Genomic DNA, 21,866 nt, shown 5'->3' on the forward strand with positions numbered 1-21,866 from the left:
ATTCGGAAGATCGGGGGTTCGATCCCGGGCACGCACCTCTTAATAATTATTCGGAGCTATGTAGATACGATTCAAGCAAAACCTGCATGCCTGAGAGTTCTCCATAATGTTCTCAAAGTCTGCCAATCCGTACCTACTTGGTCTGCGTGGTGCACTATGGCCAAACTCTTCTCAATCTGAGAAGAGACTCCGTGCTCAGTAGTGAGCCGGCGATGATGGCATTAATATTATCAGCGTCATTCATCAGCGGAATACGTGATGCATGTATCTGCTGGTGGACACAGGTGTCACACCTAAATGTACGCCTTTCGCATTCAACTTATGTTTTATTACATCAAAATATTATACTAACTAGGTACCTATCTTTTGCCTATTTATTATTTTAACAGACTTATAAAAGAAGTTTTCCAGCTGATTTAATAGGTTCCGGAGATTACTCATACATATAGACAAACTCACAAAATTGGCCATCATTCTGTCTTCATAATATTTATAAGTAAGTATAAAGGTAAGTCTGGTTAAGTTTGATTGCAATCTCACTCACTCTTGGGCAGTTTATAATGGCAAAGTGTTTGTACCTATGGTAATGGAAGTTTATATAGTGACCCATACCTAAACATAACAGTTTCTAGCAACCTTGCTTGGCGGCACAATTTTGCCGCTAGATGGTGACTAGCCACAGCCAAAGCCTTCCACCACACCAGACCAGAATCAGTGTAGAAAACATAGATTTCAAAAGAGCCCTGGAATCGAACTGGGACTTTTTACGTGGGATCTCAATGTTATTGTTTGCCGCTGTTTCGGAAAGTTCGTGAGTATCTACTCGAGGTAACAAGCTACCCGCTAAAATGATAATATAGGTAATAACTAGCTATGTACAGAGGTTTGTACCTATTGATTTTATAATGGACTAGAGATTGCGACGAAATCAATTTTTAGGATGTAGGAGAAACCAAACTAACTAGAACTGTGTTCTTGGAAAAAAAAATTAAAGCGTACTATAAAAAAAGCTAAGAAATAAAAAATGCAGGGTTTTGAACGGAGCAATGTTTACGTTTGTCAATGTCAAATGTCAATGTCATTGATTGTCATTTTTTATTTTTCGTTGTCACTTGTCATGTTGTTTTTGCAAAATTCAGAATTTGTTTTGAAATTCTTTCCCGCTTCTTTTTTACTGTTTTATTATAAAAATATTCCAATGGATTGTTGAAATGAAATTACTGTTATAAATAGATAGAAATGAATTCGTGCAATGGGATCATTCATGACCACCAGTCGACACCGAAACGTAGGCGTAGAACTCTCGGTACAAGAAAAGCCAAACTTCCTAAGTTGAAAGAAACGAATGAGTATCTCGTTAATAGTACGCCAATAAGTATAAGTGGTACTCCCACGGTGGTAGAAAAAGGTGAATCTCCATGCCTGCCGTGTAACCAAGTCGAGTTTTTGCGCGATTCAAGGAGTAACGGTTCAATATGCAGTGAGATACCATGCTCGCCCGGCGTCTTCGAGTCCGAGAACTGGGAATCATTTTTAGCCAGTAAGCACTGTAATAATATAAGTGGAAATTCGAAGATAGATCATGAGGACAATTCTGTAAATATGGATGAAATATTTCAATCGGAATTAGATCAAAAGGTAATGAAAAATTATATGAATACAACTCTATTAACTTCTAGATGTGAGAAATTATTAAGAGATGAAATTGAAGAAAGCTTTAATATGATAAATCAATCAATAAGTAATATAAATAATGAAAATAGAAGCTCCTTGTTTGAGACAAGAGATTCCTTTTTACTAGATATAAGAGAAAGTGGTATTGTGGCCGAACAAAAGGTTCTCAAGACAAATGACTTGTTGAAACCAAAGTTACATCAAGATTATGCAAATCCAAATACTTTCTATGGTCTTCCAATCATGGTGAAAGGATTATTTAAAACTTATAGGAATATTGAAAAGTTTTATGGTAAGTTTTTATTCTGCAGTCTCAGTAATAGAGAAAACTATTGTACAAATAATATTATGAGGAAACTTGCATGACTTAGAGTTCTTAGTGATATGTGTAGTCTACAATCCACACTAGGGCAGTTGTGGAATGTAGCCTAACCCCTTTTCATTTTGAGATGAGACCCATGCTCAGTAGTTGGTCAGCAATGCAAAGTATTATTTTCTTGTATTATTGAATAGAGTAGAATAGAACAGTGTATATTTTTATTCAAATAAACTTTTACTAGTGCTTTGATAAAATAATTTAACACTGGTTCGGAATGCCCTTCCTATTTTTAGACTGGCAAGAAGAGTGCCTCAGTTTAGATGCAGTCAGAGAGAGACGTAACCTGATCTATGCTCTACCGACCAGTGGAGGCAAGACCCTGGTGGCCGAGGTGCTCATGTTACGGGAGGTGCTCAATAGGAAACATAATGCCCTCTTTATTTTGCCTTTTGTAGCTATTGTGCAGGAGAAAGTAAGTGATTTCATATTAAGTACTAACTGATGCCCGTAACTTTGTCCACATGGATTAAAGTTCTTAAAAATTCCATGGGAACTTCAATTTTTCATCTTAAAAGTGGCCTATGTCATGTCACTCTAGATCTTTAACTCTATATTATGTGAAAAAAATCATGGCTATTGGGGCGTGATTGAAGGACAAACCAATAAACTCCATAGCTGGGGTTGGGCAAGTTCGATTCATGGCATGCATGCCAATCAAAGCATGGGTTCCACTCAGAGGTCTGGGTTTAATGAAACGGCCATACCCATTCCAAGTAAGAATGTTTTCTTCTTAGACTACAATGTCACTTACCACAAGGTGAGAGCGCAGTCAAGGGCTAATTTGTATTGGAGTATAAAAAATGCACTTTTTGGAATTATCTAATTGAGAATCTCAGTTCATCAATTTTTTTCTATTAAATGAATATTATTGGCTTTGATTTAGATTTTATGGATATAAAAGTAGGTAATTTTCAGATTTGGTCCTTAGCACCATTTGCGCTGCAACTAGAGTTTCTAGTGGAGGAGTATGCAGCGGGCAAGGGTCTCATACCTCCAAAGAGGAGGCGCAAGAAGAACAGCATTTATATTGCTACCATTGAGAAGGGCTTAGCCTTGGTCAGGAGTTTGATAGAACTGGGGAGGTTAAATGAAATTGGACTTATTGTGGTAAGTATAATTTTGTTTATCATATTATATCATATTGTAACGTATTGCAAGAACTCTAGTCCTATGATAACTCTTGCTATTTTTTTTTCAGGTAGATGAACTACATCTGATAGGAGAGTCTGGGCGAGGTAGCACCCTTGAAACATTATTGACCACTGTTATATTTGCTAATCGTGAGTATCAAACAAATATCTATATTTGTTATGTAAACAGAAAAGTGACCAACTGTCTTAATAATAAATGATTTCAACTATATTTCAACGTACAGTTCAAAGTACTGGACTAATCAGTCTGCAATTTTGCATGCAGCTAAAATTTTTGGAAATTCAACCCTAAGATGAAGTCGCAGGGATAAGCTCATAATCTTAAAAAATAATCTGTATTGATTTGTTTGTGCCTTTGATACCAGACCTACAGACTGATTATAAAATTTTCAGAGGGCATACAAATAGTAGGAATGAGCGCGACAATAGGCAACCTCCCTGACATTGCGAAGTTTTTGAACGCGGATGTCTATGAAAAGCAGTTTCGACCAGTGGAGTTGACAGAGTATGTCAAACTTGGGGACATGCTGCATAGAATTGAATGGAGGGATGGATCCATGGAAATAATTCCTGACAGACAATTAGCCTTTGATGTGAGTATCATACATAATCTTTTCTACAATTTTAGTGATTTACTTATAATATTCTTATCTCCTATAATTTCAGTGAGTCATAATCTCTTCTACAATTTTAGCATGTCATAATCTCCTAAAATATTAGCAATCTTCAGTTTTAGAGAGTTATAATCTATCCTACTCTACCGTTCAAATGCTATAGCAGTTATTGTTTTTATGATTTGGACTGCTATAGCACTTACGGTTGTTATAATTTCTGATGCAGCACTTTTCTAGCAAATCATAACCCTTCCTATACTATTATATTTTAGTGATCCATAATCTTTCCCCTACTATTTTAGCAAGTTGAAATGAACATAATCCTTTTTTTCATCCATACATTTTTATGAATGAAATTTGAAACAAATTTAGGAACCTGTATATAGATGATGTTCATGTTTTTTTCATATCAGTGTAATATTTAACATGTTGGCAGTACTCAACGGCGGGAGCTAATTTGGACCCGGACTATTTGGGTGGCTTGGTGTCAGAAGTGGTGCCCCAGGCTTCGTGCCTCGTGTTCTGCCCCACCAAACGGAACTGCGAAAACGTCGCCGCGTTGCTCTGTAAACTGCAAAGGCGGTAAGATATCAATCACTATTGGCACAATCTATATATTTTGGTATACTTTCGAGTTTCCTTCATCAGCGCAAAGTTGCCTATCTGTATTGTATAGGATATATTTCGGAGAGTGTGCCCAAAAACTTTTTAATCTGGTTCCTCCTTCACCTTTCTATTATGGTACCGCAAGGCATCGCCAAGGCCTCACAAATGACCCAAAGCCACAAGGAAACAAATATACGTCAGTCAATCAAAAACCGATCTCTCTGAGGGGCAAAATCCGTAACAATGAAATCCGAAGGAGAATCAGAATGTCCGACATAGCTCAATTAATGAGGCAGCTGAAGTGGCAGCGGGCAGGTCACGTCTGCCGCAGAACTGATGGCCGCCGGGGCAGACGTGTTCTGGAGTGGAGAAAGATACATATTTGGATTTAATTTCACTTTCATTTCCATATGATAGAGAGATGTCCAACCACCACGTGGAAGAGCGCGCGATGTTACAGCGCGCCTTGCAAGCCGAGGGCGCGGGCTCCAATCTACTCCAGTGCGTGCGTTTTGGAGTAGCCTTCCACCACGCTGGCCTGGCGGGGGACGAAAGGAGCTTGCTGGAACACGCCTTCAGGTAGGCATTGCGATAAAACCAAGATAGTTAATGTCTAATGCCAATTGAATTGGGGTTAAAATCGTCTAACACCAAACGGTAATTGTGAATGCCATTATACGTTGATCCTAGCGACGGCTACGTTTAACGGAAAATGCTGCCCGTTTATGTTACCGGGACATAAGAAAATCGAAAATTCAAGTGTTAAATGATTATGTTATAATAATATGGTTTTTATCAAATTTTAAAACCACTCCTGACCAGATCAGGCGTGATCTCCGTAATATGCTGCACGTCGACGCTGGCAGCGGGAGTGAACCTCCCCGCGAAGCGAGTGATAGTGCGCGCACCGCTCGTGGGTCGCGAGTTCATATCCCTGGGCGCGTACAAGCAGATGGTGGGCCGAGCGGGTCGCGCCGGCGTATGTGAGGCTGGTGAGTAGTTACAACATACTGGGTGTAATTACAACGCTATAGTCTAGTTAAGGACCTGGAGAGTGACATAGGCTACTTTTATCCCGGTAAATTTAGGGTTTTACCTAAATCCACGCGGACGAAGTCGTGGCCTTCAACTGGTGTGCTATAAATGCGAAAATTCTATATTGTGAATGCGAAAGTGTGTCTATCTTTCTGACAAATCTAGACTGGTTCGATGCATTTTGCTTTTTCGGCGATTAAAATTACCTTATGTTTATGCCTGATATTTAACTGACCCTTAGAAATCTGTGGGAAAATAAATTATGTAAATCAAATGTAGGCGAGAGCATCATAATCAGCGGTGCTGCCGAGTGGCCCAAGCTGCGCCTCGTGCTGAGCAGTGGGCTGCCGCCCGCGTGCAGCAGACTGTGTTCCGCCGTCGGCTCGCTGCTGCTCAGTGCCGTTGCGCTGGACTTAGCTGCAGACAGGCGGACTTTGCGGAGATTGCTGACTAATACTCTTCTGGCTATCGCACCAGCAGACAGGTACGATATCATCTCCACTCATCGTCGTTCCATTGACCATTACTGAGCAGGGTCTCTTCTCAGAATGAGATGTTTTTCTAATTTATATACATGCTCGGCTGTTGGTCGATTCCAGAAATCTGTATCAATCGTTATATACGCACTTACACACCACAATTACATGTCACAATTACTGTAATTGGCTGAATTTATGGTATTGTTGTTGCAACAACGCATTGTAGCCGATAGCAAGCGAGCATCAGCCAATTATAGGTGGTTGCGATCGTCACACTGTTATTCTGTGCTATATGAAAGGAAAACATATTTATCAACCAAAAATAACATGGCTCGTGGACCATTTAAAATTAAAAATGATCTACTATTTTAGTTGTTTGGACTTGGACGAAGTTTGCGACGAATCTATTCGTTTGTTGCTAAAGAGCGGCGCTTTGGAGGTAGTCGGCAAAGGTTCCTCCGGCTTTGACGACGGAAACTTGACTGTCAGTAAACTCGGCAAAGCTGCTATTAAAGGTAACTCTTTATTTATTACTGTTGATTACCTAGTGCATATTGAAGTGATTGTTGATGAATTATTAATGGAAATTAGTCTAAATATGATATGAATGATTGAAATACTTAGTTATCCGGAGTTAGTTAAACGGAGATATAATACTTTTATTCTGAAATATTAAGCAAGACCAAGCATTCCCATGGAATTTTTCAGTAACCTAAATCCACGCGGACAGAGTTGTGGGCATCAGCTAGTTTCTGATAGTTTGTTCAGTTGTGTATATTGGGTAACGTTATGCAGGATGCATGGATCTCAGCGTAGCTAAGCAGTTGTTGCTAGACCTGAATGCGGCTTCCAGAAGCCTGGTGCTCATGGGCAGCTTGCACCTGCTGTACCTCGTCACTCCACATGACAGCGGGATCAGACCAGATTACAGGCATTACTATGCGTTGGTAAGTTTTTCTGATGCTAAGACTACCCAACTTCCCCTACTTCTGTAAACAGTTAATGTGACATAGGTAATCATTAGACATGATCATATTATATGTATTGTAAAATATTTCAGTACTGCGATTTAGACGAAGAAGGTGTTCAAACTGCAAAGATTTTGGGCATTACAGAAATGAATGCCATCCGAATGATGACCGGAAAGCCTATTACGGTGAGTAAAACTAATTTATAGTGATCTAATTTTAGCTGACTGTTCTTAAATCACTATTATCACTTATATTTGATACCTTTTACAGAATGTTCCAGAAAATGTCCTGCGTAGATTCTACCTAGCAATGATGCTGCGTGATCTCTGGAGACAAATGCCGTTCCCTAGCGTCGCTGAAAAGTTAGTACAGTAAATTAATTTGAAGTATCAACTAGCCCAGATTTTAATGAACCTGTTTCAGACGGGGTTGAAGATTTTGTTTTCAAACCGCTTAAATTAAATTAATGTGTCATATTATTCTTAACTGACTTCCAAAAAGGGGGTAGTTCTCAATTCGGCCCGTATTTTTTTTTATATGTTTGTACACCGTTACTTTTTTTCGAGGTTTCTAGACCGATCTTCAAATATATTTTTTTTTTAATGGACAGTAAGTAGTCTTTTTCTTATTCAATATAGCAATGTAGTGTATCTTGGAGGACATAAATGAATACTATTTGTGCTGCAGTGTGTAGTTTTAAATAGGTAGGCCACTCAAAAGTGATGCAATTCAGAGGTCAGGATTCAGAGTTCTCGTGAAGGAACTGTTGGTCCTTAAATATTTAATATCTACATATTTATGAATTTCATATTATAACACACAACTGGAAATGACAATACATTATTTGGATATGGTTTTATCGAGCCAGAAGGTATTCGTATCTTATAATCCGTACCATTGTCCAGCCGTGGTCGTACGTGGTCGTAACGTTTAAAGTTGCCGTTTTATCACCAATATTTTTTCAGTCAAATCCACATTTTTTCATCATTTACATAATCTTCAATTATATCATATGTTTTTTTTTAAGAATTAGGAGGATTGTTGCACAAAAAAAATCTAGGCAAGTCTATAATGACTGAAATTTTAGTATAAAATATAACACTTACTCCCGCAAATGACTTTCCGATTTTCATGAAGAGGACAGTCGCGAGCCTAAATAATATTATTTTATCATCATGGTTTTTTAACTCTCTTTTTTAATTTAAATCATATCTTTATTTTAATCTAGGTATAACCTAGCTCGCGGCACAGTCCAGTCAATAATGTCATCGGCATCAGCGTTCGCGTCCAGCGCGCAAAAGCTGTGCGAGGAGCTGGAACCGCTGTGGAGCTTCAAGGTGCTGTTCGCGGAGCTGGCGCTGCGGCTGAGGCACTGCGCTGCTCCAGAACTCGAGCAGCTTATGGAGCTGCCAGCTGTCAAAAAGGTTGCTGAACACTAGCTAAAGTTCCAGTTCAAGAATCCAAAAGTTCCAGAACTGCCAAAGAGTTTACTTTTTCAGACACCTGTAATATTTTAGTTTTGAACTTGGCATGCTGGTTTTACAATTTGAAAATGCTGGCTTCAGTTCGAGAATTCAAGACTGCCACAAGAACTGGCAATGCAAGCATTATGCCTGGCTATTATTATGATTACTTTTTTTTTATTCTGATACAAGATAGCCTTTGAATGTAATCTCGCCTGATGGTAAGTGATGATGAAATCTAGGCATTGCCAGTTTCGTTAAACCCCATTTCCATCATCGTTTTCTACACGGCATTATACCGGAACGGTAAATCGCTTAGCAGCACGGCTCTGCCGGTAAGGTGGTAACTAATCATGGCCAGAGCCTCCCACCAGACCAGACCAGAGACAATTGAGAAAATTCCCCAATCGCCCCTGCCAGGAATCAAATCCGGGATTTTCTTACTTATTACTGCATTTACCACAGTGCGGGAAAGGTCGTGAAATCATTGTTATGACCCATGTTACTGTAGTTGTGTGGGACACAGAATTTTAACTGAAACCTAAATCTAAGCAAAGTCAAAGTGTACTCTAAAGATTTGAACCAGACCTTTGTCTGGTAACACCCGTTGCACTATTGTCTTACCCACCCCTAGCACAATTTACGCTTAATTGGAGGGGGAAGGGGAGTATTGGTCTTGATTAGCATGACTAATATTCTTTTTTAGGGTTCCGTACCTCAAAAGGAAAGGCTTGGAAAAAATACCCGAGTACGGAACCCTCAGTGCGCGAGTCTGACTCGTTCTTGGGCGGTTTTTAAAAATAAAATTTTCAGGCGCGGGCGCTACAACTGGTCCGGGCGGGCTACAAGCGCATAGAAGACATCGCTAAAGCACCCGTGGAAGAACTGATGAGCAACGTGGCGCATCTGTCCCGCACTGCGGCCGATCATCTTATAAGTGCCGCCAGGGTGAGTTGAACATGAGAACTCATGAGGCTGATAACACTGGTCAATAAAAAGTTGAAAACTAAAACCTGACTGCGATCGTCTTTATAATTGCTGAAATATTAGAGTAAAATCGTTTTTCTGTCGCTTGCTATATTTTAATGTTGTTGTACATTTATACTCATCAACTCATAATTTTCTCTTTCATTTGACATCCCACTCGATACAATAGCAAAAGAATATTTTTAGAGACCCCCACTTTTTTTGATGTTATAATCTGTTAAGACTAACTTTTTCGTATAAAATATAGCCGATGTCACTCGGACCTTTACAACGAATCAATTGACACCTCATTCGTCAAAATCGGCCCAGTAGTTTCGGCGCTACCGTGGAACACACAGAATCTGGATACAAACATACATACATAGATAGACTGCTAAAATCATAACCCTTCCTCATGGCTTTGCCGCAGTCGGGTAAAAAAAATTGAAAGGACCATTATACTTAGAAAAATATGACAAAAGACAATAATAGCTGCATTTCAAATGGAATTAATTTAGAAAAAATTAAAGATTTTTTGTTCTGTTTTGCTTGTTTCTTATAACTTTATGATGGATAATTTCATTTTAATGTCCAACAAAAATTCTTGATGACTATTTCTTCTTTCTTGGTTCTTGTTGTTCAAATTTTTGTTTGAAATTTTCAGGTAATGCTTATTGAAAAAGTGGAAAATCTTCGGGCAGAGGCTGAGGATGTGATGGAAGAACTCAAGATTTAACACCATCATAAATTATGGATTATTTATTGTTATAGTTCATAATGATTTAATGAAATCTGTGCCTTAATAAAGACAAAGTTTATTATGTTGACTGATTAGAAACAGTAGTTTTTATAAATTAAGAAATAAATTGAAGTGAATATCATAAATCAATTGAAATAAATTATTTGTATACAAATTCTCGCTTTTATTTACTTGTACCTACGCTTTATATTATATCAAAGAAGTAATTCGCACAAAACCAACCACTACCCGTATTATAAATGCGAAAGTTGTGTTTGTTGGTTTTAAGACTTTGTCCTTCAATAAGGTCGCAACGGATTGACGTGATTTTTTGCATGGGTATAGTTAAAAGAGAGCGGCACAGGCTACTTTTCATCCTGAAATATCGAAGAGTTCCCTCGGGATTTTAAAAAATCTAATCCGTAACCAACCGGTGACCCCGCCGTACAAACGAAGGAAGCACAACTATCGACCCACTATCGACCAAATCTCTGTAATTACACGTCACGCACACAAACTCAACATAAATTCTACGAAACTGGCCACTTAACACCTTCCGATACGCATTTGACACAACGTAGTGATTATATTTTTTTGTTTGACACTTCAATGAAATAATTTAATTTTAAATCGTATCGTAATCGTGCTGTGCAAATTACACAACTTCAAATTGAAGTCTAGGGTTGTCAGAAAATAAATGGGGTAATTTTGCCTAAAAATGAGCAATTTTTTTTTCATTATATTTAGACAAATTTATATTTTATTTTTGATGACAATCATAATATAACTAAGCGAAAAAGGCTGTTTTGTTAATTAAAAGATTTTAAATTGATATTGAAATTTAACTAAAACAAAACTTATTACTAAATTGTAGTACATTTAATATACCAGTCTCCGTCATAATAGCTGCATGCCAAATTTATCATGAAGTACCTAGGTACCTACGTAATTGGTGTACGTACGTTGGACAGATAAAAACATACGTTTTTATCTGTCCAACGTACTTACCATGTTGTCTTCTATGTTTTTTGTAAATGTATATGTTTGTGTGTGCAATAAAGAAATAAATAAATAGGTAATCAAAATCTTACTACATTAATAATATTATTTAGTTATAGTTAGTCCATGATAGGTAGTAGTATTGGCATCACTCAGAAAAGCAGGTATTATTTAAATATTTTTATCGAATTATTGGAATGTCCTCTCCAAAACCAACACAAAAAAACACAAGTTTAATGTGTAAGGTTATCCGAGAGTAATAATCTAAACAAACTAATGCCAAAATAAGTAATTTAATTAGAGCGTGATTGCTATCACAACATCTAATTATCCAGTTCACAATCCAAATACCGAAAATATGCGATATCGCTCCGAATCTCAGAAGGAGACTAAACTAAAACCTTCGAAACGCCCGTATTTATGCAAGTTCAATCTTGTTGGCCTCCTAGCAACAGATTGTATGACATCGAATGAGCGAAATATCGATTTTATCAAACTACCTGCATTAGATAAATTAATAATTTTATATTATTTTTGACAACTCAAATCAATTTTTAAAAATAACCTTACAGTAGGCACCCACCAAAACAACCTTAGCGACGAACGGAGGACTCGTCACGCGTGATGTGGTCAAAGATGGGACGCTATACGGATAGCTAGAATATTTATCTTTATTTCGGTATTTTTTAAGGTCATAAATGTCAGAAAACACAAGACAAATAAAATATGAACCCATTTTGAATAAATAACTTTGAATTTGGCTTAGAGAAAAAAAAAACCGCTACCCAAGAGCCGCTTTGTGTAATTTGGTAAGAGATCTACGATATAGGGATGTAAACTTGCCCGGTGTATAACACCAAAAGTAGTGAATAGTCTACTAACCCTGCGAGATACGCTAAATAAAATCGCTAACTGGTACATACTTGGATTATTATTAAATATTTTTAGTGAATATATTGCGTTTTTATATTTGACTTTTTAACTTTTTTATTTTTAACTGTCAGGATACGATTATATAGTAAACATGGTGATGGGCACCCTGTTAAGCAGAGATTTTCAATAAGGCCAGAGGCCCTATACTGTAATTAATCAAAATTATGTAAAAACAGAGTAGGTAAATTTTAATACGTTGCAATCGATAAATTATTATTTTCTAGCATCGAACATCCATCGATTTGTAACTATCATAATAAAGACTAATCTAATGAGATCTCATTTTTTAATAATCATCGTGAAAGGGAAAAATAGGGAAAAATAGGAAAATAGGCAAATTTTCATATGTGAATGGTATCATTCCATAACGCACACATACTCATCAACTGACAGTTCCCCTGCTTCATTTGACTTTTCGGAGCATACCATCCTGAGTATTTATTCATCCAAGTCCGTAACCAGTAAACTTCCCGCATCAGCTAAGTAGTTAAGTTTAATGTACAGAATGGGTGTGCTACCTGTTTTGAGCGTACTTAGACGACTTCGTCTGCGTAGATTTATAAAAAACCCGTGGGAACCGATTTGCCGGGATAAAGAGTAGCCTGTGTCACTCTCCAACTCATTGACAGTCTGTTGCGACGTGATTGAACGACGACGTGGCAAAGACACTCATATTATAAACTAAATTACAAATTTAACTAAAGCGCAGTCCTGTAAGCGCACGCACTCAGTAAGTTAAGTATGACGGACAGATTCGACCATAGACAGTAGAATTCATTGATTCTACTATTAACACAAAAAGATTCGAAAGACACTGAGCAGTCTAGTTCGCTCAGATGGACTGTGGACTACTCCATTGATTCGTTCAAGAAGTCTAATGAACATTATGTATTTGGTACATAATGTGGCTAATTCTGTTGTACAATCTCTAAACTTAATTGACAAGTCGAATACTATCCTTTTTTAAAGAATATTAGTCACGCTAATCATTAATACTCCTCTTTCCCCTCCAATTAAGCGTAAAGCTTGTGCCAGGAGTGGGTACGACAATAGTGTAACGGGTGGGATTTGAACCGCCGACCTTTCGGAATTCAGTCCGCTCCTCAACCGTTAAGCAATAGAGGCTTTTCCGCAGGAAACATTGAGAAAGGGATAGCAATATGTTTCGACCTGTCATTCCAGTGTGCCTAGTCGGAGATTTTTAACCTATTCGATCGCGTAAAAGTTAACTGCGTTTTGTATGGAATTGAAACAGCGCCATCTTCTTGTCACTAGATGACGCTGTTTCAATTCCATACAAAACGCAGTTAACTTTTACGCGATCGAATAGGTTAAAAATCTCCCACTAGGCACACAGTTTAGAGATTTTGTACAACAGAATCAGCCACTGTTTCATTGATCTTAACTAAGTCAGAGTGAACTAAGTGTAAACTAGTGCTGCAAAAATAAAACAACTAGTTAGCGATAACAACAATTTATTCGCATCACCGTTTCTTATAAATGCAAGGCTTTAAGGTCAAGATGGGTAGTTTCCCCTTCTTGGCGGGAGGGTCGCGAACCTTGGTGAACTCCAGGAAGAAGAACACCTGGTGGGTGTCGTCCACCTTCTTCAGCGAGAAGCCGAGGCGCTGCACGTCGCTCGTGAACGCATCTATGCTGTCGAAGCGACTCTCTACCTCTGCTATTAGTAGATGACCACTGGAAAAAATGAGGGTAGTTATTAATTTTTCGGATTTTTTTCCTTTACTTATGCTATAAGAGCTAACTACTTGCCAAATTCCATAATTCTAGGTCAACAGGAAATACCCTATAGGTTTTCTTGACAGGCACGATAGACGCACAGACAGACAGAAAGTCAACAAAGTGATCCTATAACGGTTCCGTTTTTCTTTTTGAGGTAAGGATCCCTAAAAACTAATGATTAGAGCAGCGACACTAGACCGTAAACTTACCCAAGTTTAAGCACCCTATTGGCCTCAATCAGATACTGCGTGAGATCAGTGCCCATCAGCGCGAGGCAGTAGACGGCCACATGCACCGACGCAGGCGCCAGCGGAGTGCGCGCCATGTCGCACGCCTCCACGCCGGGGGCACACGCCACCAGGTCGAAGCTCCGCACCGACTGCGCCACGCGCTTAGCTAGCTCCGCTTGTCCACAGCCCATGTCTGCTATCACGTGCGTTTTGGGCCTGACAAATTGGGGAGTAGGTACTTTGATAAAAAGTTCCTCGACTCTATTATCATTTGGGTTTTGTGTACAAGCAATGTAGGGTAGTTTAAAAAGAGTTCCTTGATGCATTTTTTTTCAAGTTGGGTACTTTTTCGACGAAAAATTTGATATAGTTGTGTTATTTATGAACCAAGCTGTTCACAAACTACAATATTGTCAAAAGGGAAGAGAAATTAAAGGGGTTATTTCAGACAAATTTTATAGTTGATGCCTGTGATTTCTTCTGAATGGATTTAGGTTTTTCAAATCCTGTGGGAACTCTTCCATTTCCTGGGATAAAAAGTAGCCTATGTTACTTTCCAGATCTTCCAGTATAACCAAAAAAAAAAAACGGTGTGGCATAAAGCCACACCGATTGATTGCTCTGTTGTGGCCTGATTGAAGGACAAAAAACACACTTTCTCTGTTATGTGGGTAGTGATAACTTACATTTTTTGTATCCTCTTGACAATGAGGTCGAGTGGCTTGACAGGCCACTTGCTGACCTGCTGCTGGTAGCCTTCATGATACGTCTGGAATGCTGAAGGGTCCGCTTGGAACAACTGCTGAGCGTCCGAGCCACTGGACGTGTATAGCTTCTCATTCAAGAACCTGAACTTTGCAGCTGAAATCATTAAAATACCCCATCAACTAATATTTTTAATTAGAGTAGTATATTTCTCCACAAGCTTAATATAAAAAGATAAACTTTAAATGCCATTTTATATTAGTAGAGGATAAAATTCTCTACCTTTTAGCCTGTCCAGCATTCTCTCCCTCAATTTATTTCCACTAACTTTTATATGATTTCTCGAACTGTCATAATTTTGCTGTAGAATGGATTTCAATAAATGTTTTTTTTTTGGTTGTTTTGAATCACCTTTTTTCCCAATAACTTTGTTGTCAATACCATTAGTATTATTTGTCTCATTTACTTTGTTTTTGCTTGTAATCTGTTTTTTATTAACTTCTTCAGGTGAACTTTGTTCTTGTTTAGATTTTACAGTTTTTTTTGTTGAAATATTATTTTTTGTTGAAAAAGTTATGTTTTTAGTGGGACTTGTGTGATTTTTATTATTCTTTAAAACCGTTTTAGGGCTCTCTTGGAATAGTATTTCTTCATTATCATCATTTTTGTAAGTGTCAAGTCGCTGCTTTTTAACATCTAGTATCATTTCATCTAATTTATCAGAATTATAGTTATTAATCTTAATATTATAATCAGAGTCCTTCTTATTATCAATAATATTATTGATACTAGTTTCTTGGTTTTTAAAATTAATCTTTTCTTGCTTATGTGTATCACTTTCTTTAGATTTTCGTCGTTTTTCCTTTTTGTTAGATTTTGATACACTTAATTTTAACTTGGAATTTGTTTTAGGTTTTGCTTTGAACTTCGGTTTTGCTTGGACAACTTGTTTTGGTGATTCAGGTGTTTTGGTTTTCTTATTTTTCTGTTTGGTATTCTTTTTCTGCAAAAGACAAATTTTGTAAAAAGTTACTCAAATATATCAATATTTAATAAGAGAAATAACGAGAAAACACGCGTAATTTTTATAGATTGATTTCTAAACATTTGCTCAATTTAAGGCAACTTTTAGGTCACTTATAAATCAAGATTCGGGTGGGTTTTGTGCAATTTGGGCCAACTATACCTCGTAAATCAATAAGAAAACATTCCAACTCCAAACTTATAAAACAAATAATTTTATTGTGTAACTTACCGGTGGTGGCTCATTTGTAAAACTTATGTTACTTTTAGGAGTATTCCCCCAATCTGGCACTTTAAACATTTTCTCCTGCCCTAAAATACTACAGTTAAATCATCACAATAAGAAATAATTAATGATAAAACTGAAACTTTCTCAAATTATAAAAACGTGGTTTATTGATGGTAAACACGAAAATCGAAATGTCAAATTACCAGCAGCGCGCTGACAGTGACTTTTCTGTGACAGTTCAGCTGTGTCCATGGATGATTTTTTTATAAGTAGCTCGACGGCTCTGGTATCTAGCTTTTTTGAGCCTTTCCATAGATGTTTTGAAAACTTGTCACATGCGAGTTAGACACGAAGGGTTCCGTAGCAACGTACAAGAATAAAACTTGTACTTTTTAACTTTGCATGGCAGCCAATTTTAAAATTATAATTATTTTTGCTGTTATAGCGGCAATAGAAATAGGTAACTAGTTACCTACACACTCTGTGAAAATTTCAACTCTCTACCCCGCCTATTACGCATATAGGTATTTTGTGCTATTACGGTTCATTAGATACAGTCCACTGACAGACGGACAGCGGTAACTGTAACTATATATAGTAGAGCTGTATAGGCCCTATGTATGTATACAAGAGGTAATGTAGTTTTTTAATAACATTTTTGGAGTCGGTGCCTGTTCAAGACCAATTATATTGTTTACCAAGCCAGATAATAGATGGCGCTGTACGACCAATATGTCGCGGTCTTGGTCGATTATGTAAGGAATATATACTCATGTAAAATATTGATCAACGTGTGTTCGTCCTTGGGTTCAATAAACCGGCCCGGCCTTTTAGAACAAACCGTGTGGTTTTTTGTTACGACCTGCGGTCCCTCAGAGCACGGCGGGCTGGAGCGGGGAACATTTTGTTCCTCCAGAACCGGATATTTTTGAAGAACAACCCTCCAACCACCCATGGCCCCACCAACCTCGCGGTTATATGGGCCGAAACGCGGGAGGGCGCCCGTTCGGTACTTCTTTCCCGGGGCGCCTTCTTGACTCCCTACAAATTATTTCTCTGTCATCTCCTTGTCCCTATCGCGGTCACTCTCCCCTTTCTGGGGCAGACGGCACAGCACAGCGGATTCCCGTCGCCGATCGTGGTGTCTCCTGTTTCCCACTTCCGCTAGTGTACTCGCGCGTTCATCCTCCGTGCTGTCGCTCCCCTCCTCGATGCTGCTCCTCGAGTCCTCCTCATCGGCACGCTCCCCTTGGACTTCCTCCCCTCCGCGTCTCCCGGTCTGACCTCGCCGGACTTCTGAGCAGCTCCGTCGCCTGTGCCACGCGTGCGCGAACTCCCGCAGTCCTCGGAAGTTTACCTCCGAAGAGACAAGGTCCCGGTAGTACACCGGACCCGCCTCCGCATGCACCATCCCATCCAGCATCTTGCTCCGGAGATCCTCATACAAACGGCACTCCCACAGAACGTGGTGCGCGTCCTCGTCACTCTCGCCACATTCACACAGGCTACTCGCACACAGCCGAAACCCATGCAGGCGCCACCGGAAGCATCCGTGGCCCGTGAGAATCTGCGAGGTTTCATAGTCCGGGGAAACCCAAGTCGCCTCGAGCCTCCCCGTCACCGTTGGGAAAAATCGTCGAAGATGACTGCCTCTCTCATCGCTCGCCCAGCGTTGCTGCCACAAGTCAACCACAGCGGACCCTATCTCGCGCTTCCGACTGCTCAACTCCAGCCTGGTCGCGGACTGGCGCTCCAGATCTATCTTGCCAGCACGGATGACCTCCAGGTCCGCAGGCAGGACGCCCGCTAAGACCGCCAGCGCAGAGGTACTGGTGGTACGGTATGCCTTAGTGAGGAGGATGAGTGGCCCCCTCTGCGCCTTGAGAAGCTGCGACCGCACGACGTGCAACGTCGCCCTCTCGGCCCAGCACGCCGCCGCATACGTGATCGTCGCAACAAAGGTGCCCTGGTATAAGATGCGGAGAGCCTTATATCGAATGCCCCAGGAAGCGGTCGACACGCGCGACATCTTCCCGAAGCATTTAGCCGCCCGCTCACCGATCGACCTCGCATGCGGCGCGAAGGAGCGACTTCCATCGATCGTGACGCCAAGTACGACGGCCTCCGCCCCGAATTTGACCGAGCAGCCACCTAGCTTGATCACTGGGGGCCGCAGCCCAAGCTTGCCCCTGAGAACTTATTTTTGAAGAACAAGTGGTCCACTGGTGGACCACTCACCGTACTCGCAGTGGATCGCTGCAGACACCAGAGTACGTGGATCCAGCAGCGGCGGCAGGCGCCGGCAGAGGGCGCTAGCAGCGCGGACCAGCGAGAGCGAGCGAGACGAGCGGTGCAGAGCAGGACAACCCTAGTACGCCAAGGATGGACTACCAAGGACCAGTTTGACAGGTGTCAAAGTCAAGCTGACAGGTGTCAAAGTCAAGTCTGACAGGTGCCAAAGTCAAGCTGACAGCTGTCATCGTGACGTGTGAGTGCAATAGTTCAAGTGAAGTGTCAAACCGTGAGTACAAACTTTATGTCAACTTTTCAAGCAAAATTAAACTTTATGTCAGTGATTTATATTTCAAGCAAAATTGAACTTTATTTCATTGGTTTCAATAACTTAGAAAATTCAAGCTAATAAGAACATAGAATTTGAAACTTGTAGAAATATTAGTAAACTCTTAACTTTAACTTAGAGTAAATTGCATGCTAGTTAGGACTTAGAATAATTTCACTAAAAACGAGGGAACGGGGAACCTATGCCCGATTTCCCCTAGAACTGTTTCAGTTTCAAACACTTGTAAAATTTTCAAGAAATATCTTAGGACATAGAATTTTTTCGATCAGTAAAACACTTGTAAATTTTCAAGATAAGTTTAGAAGATTGAAATTATTTAGGACATAGAAATTTTAGATCAATCAAACACTCGTGATTTACATGATGGTATAGAACATAGAATTATTTTGATTGATAGAACACTTGTTAATTTAATCGAGTACTTTGCTTTCACTTGGTTATTTTCCAAGTTGCTTAACTTAAATTAGTACAAATGAATTATTTAGAACACTTTTAGTTTGAGTTCAAATGAGGACAATGATTATTTAATAGGTCAGTAAAGAGGTGAAGTTTTAGCTAAGTAGATCAATAATTAATTTAATTTGAGTACAAAATGGAAGGACTAATAAATGTGCAGTTAGATTTACACAATTCAATTAAAAAGGATTTATCCAATTTTAAGAAAAGTGCAAAAGAAAGAATAAGCAAAGAGTACGTAGAAATTAGATCGGAAAGTTTAGAAACAGATTGGTTATCTTTTAGAGCAAATCATGCTAAATTGTTTGAAATTTCACAACCAGATATTTTAGCAAGTACACAGTATGTTGTAAAAGAAATTTATGATATTACTAAAGATCACTATTTCAATTATAAATCTCTGTTAATAAGAACTTTGAATCAACTTAGGTCAACAGAAAGTCAGTCAAGTCCTAGTACAAATAGTGATAAGGTCAGCCCGTTAGCAAAGCTTCCAAAAATTACTATTCCAATCTTTTCGGGTAGTTATTCAGAATGGACAACATTTCGTGATTTATTCGTTTCTCTTGTTCACAATAATACTGATTTAGACAATGTACAAAAGTTAAATTATTTGAAAGCTCACATAACGGGTGAGGCAGAGCAATTAATAAGGCATACACCAATTACTAGTGCAAATTACAGTCGATGCTGGTCTCTATTAGAACAAAGGTACAACAATAGAAAATACTTAGCAAAATGCATCTTTAAGCGCTTGTTTAGCATTAAACAGATGAACACTGAGTCAGCATCTGGTCTAAAAGACCTTATAGACACCACCATAGACTGCTTGAATGCCTTAAAAAATATAGACATTGATGTTAGCACATGGGATATTATCATAATTCATATTGTTACTTTCAAACTCGATTCCGAAACACGGAAACAGTGGGAGCTACATATTTCTAGTTCAGTCGATTCGAATCAATTGCCAACCTTAGAACAATTTAAAACTTTTATGGAAAACCGTTTTCGCGCTTTAGAATTTGTAGATTCTAGAAAACCTTCAGTACAGTACAACAGTGGTTCTAGTTCAAAACCAAAGTCTTTTATAGCTACAAATACCTCAGTTATGCGCTGTGAGTATTGTTCAGAGCAACACAAATTGTGTTTTTGTAAAAGGTTTACTGGTGAAGATATCGCAAGAAGGCGTGACTTTGTGGCCAAGAATTCAATTTGCGTGAACTGTTTAGGCAGCAATCACATATCTTCTCAGTGCAGAAATCCTGGATCCTGCAGGATTTGTAAATTGCGTCACCATTCCCTTTTGCATCAAGAGATCGAGAGCACAGCTTCCAGTTCAACGGCAGAAAAACCTGTTGAGAGTACTAGCACTTTAACTAATACTCCACCAATAGTTTCATGTCTTTCAACTCAAAGGATTTCCAGTTGCGGTCAGGTTTTACTTCCTACGGCATTAGTAAACATCGAGTCTGAAGCTGGTAAGGATCATATCCTCAGAGTTTTGTTAGATCAAGGATCGCAGGCCAGTTTTATAACTGAGGCTGCAGTCCAGCTGTTGCATCTTAAGAAGACTCCTGTAAGCGGAATGATTACTGGACTAGGAGGAAACAAAGCCATAAGATCAAAATATGTAGTTACCATCAAATTAAGATCAAGGACAAACCAGGACAACCACATACAGGTCACAGCTTACGTGCTGAAGAACATAACTACGTTTTTACCGGAACGTCAAGTGCATAACATGGACTGGACAGAATTTAAGAACTTACAACTAGCAGATCCCCATTTCAACACTTCCAAGGCAATCGATTTGCTGTTGGGTGCTAATATTTATAGCCAAATAGTACAAGAAGGCATAAAGAAGAGCCGTAATGGGAAACTTATAGCACAAAGAACAACATTAGGGTGGATTCTGTCTGGCACAGTTAATGAACAATTTAACAAGAACAACGAGGACACTCCGAAAATATCGGTTATGCATGCTCAGGTCACTGAAACTAAAAATTCAAAACGGATAGAAGTAGAGCAAAAGTTCAAACCAAGAACACCAAATAGGACAGATGAAGGTCGCAGTCGGACACGACACCTGAACGTAACCAAAATCCAACCATCACACAAAAGGTTATCGAAGATTTCAGATCTGAAACAAATAGAACATACAAAAGTACTCAACAGAAATTCACAATTAGGACACATAAAATCTGTAAACATAAACGACAGAGAAAATAATGGAACTATCTACTTACTACATCATGCATTCGTAAGAAACGATAAGACAACCTTAAAAGAGCAAGCTGAAAAATGGAATAACAATAAAGTAGATATATTAACAAGCATATATAAGAAAGAAGATCAAGAGAACTTACAAAACCACACACAAGAAAACGACAAGCAACAGCAAGACACCTTAAGCAAGGGTAAGCACAAACAGAACACAATGGAAAAGAACAAACAGAGCAAAATTAGCCTCAAGATCAAAAAGGACATGAAGAACAAAAATGAATATTAGAACAAAAAAAGGATAACTAGAACTAAAAGAACGCTAGAACAAAAAGGACAACTAGAACAAAAAGGACAACTAGAACAAAAAGGACAACTAGAACAAAAAGGACAACTAGAACAAAAGGGACAACTAGAGCAAAAGAACAACAAAAATTAAAGGACAAAAATTATTAAGGACAAAACAAAGATCAAGGGCAAAATAAAAATGGAAAAAGAGTGCCATAGGATTTAGAACTTATCTTTATCCGAAGCGAAGATCAATCTAGATGCTCGGTGAATACTGAAGCCAACGTCTGGACCTGAAACAAAAAGATCAATATTATCAATTAGTATACATCATATAGGCCACTAGAGTGGATAGCACTAAGTATAAAGCAAAAAATAT

The 21,866-nt window shown here is 38.8% G+C and overlaps 2 protein-coding genes across 2 annotated transcripts; one reads left to right on the plus strand and one right to left on the minus strand.

Annotated features, from left to right (window-relative positions):
* The first annotated feature begins 1,075 nt into the window (after positions 1-1,075).
* On the plus strand, positions 1,076-10,233 carry LOC123866472 (helicase POLQ-like). The gene is made up of 16 exons (XM_045908059.1): positions 1,076-1,966; positions 2,287-2,465; positions 2,969-3,160; positions 3,252-3,333; positions 3,598-3,797; positions 4,255-4,400; positions 4,842-5,003; positions 5,247-5,416; positions 5,739-5,943; positions 6,311-6,453; positions 6,734-6,885; positions 6,999-7,094; positions 7,180-7,271; positions 8,138-8,333; positions 9,186-9,320; positions 10,003-10,233. Exons 1-16 carry the CDS (start codon positions 1,240-1,242, stop codon positions 10,072-10,074), a joined length of 2,949 nt encoding a protein of 982 aa, XP_045764015.1. The 5' UTR covers positions 1,076-1,239; the 3' UTR covers positions 10,075-10,233.
* Positions 10,234-13,467: 3,234 nt separating this feature from the next.
* Positions 13,468-16,143, minus strand: LOC123866486 (ribosomal RNA-processing protein 8). The gene is made up of 5 exons (XM_045908086.1): positions 15,943-16,143; positions 14,970-15,690; positions 14,669-14,843; positions 13,962-14,198; positions 13,468-13,707 (listed from the first exon to the last, which is right to left on the minus strand). Exons 1-5 carry the CDS (start codon positions 16,009-16,011, stop codon positions 13,494-13,496), a joined length of 1,416 nt encoding a protein of 471 aa, XP_045764042.1. The 5' UTR covers positions 16,012-16,143; the 3' UTR covers positions 13,468-13,493.
* Positions 16,144-21,866: the final 5,723 nt, after the last annotated feature.

This window comes from Maniola jurtina, chromosome 6 (genome assembly GCF_905333055.1).
Source record: "Maniola jurtina chromosome 6, ilManJurt1.1, whole genome shotgun sequence".
Classification (NCBI taxonomy): domain Eukaryota; kingdom Metazoa; phylum Arthropoda; class Insecta; order Lepidoptera; family Nymphalidae; genus Maniola; species Maniola jurtina.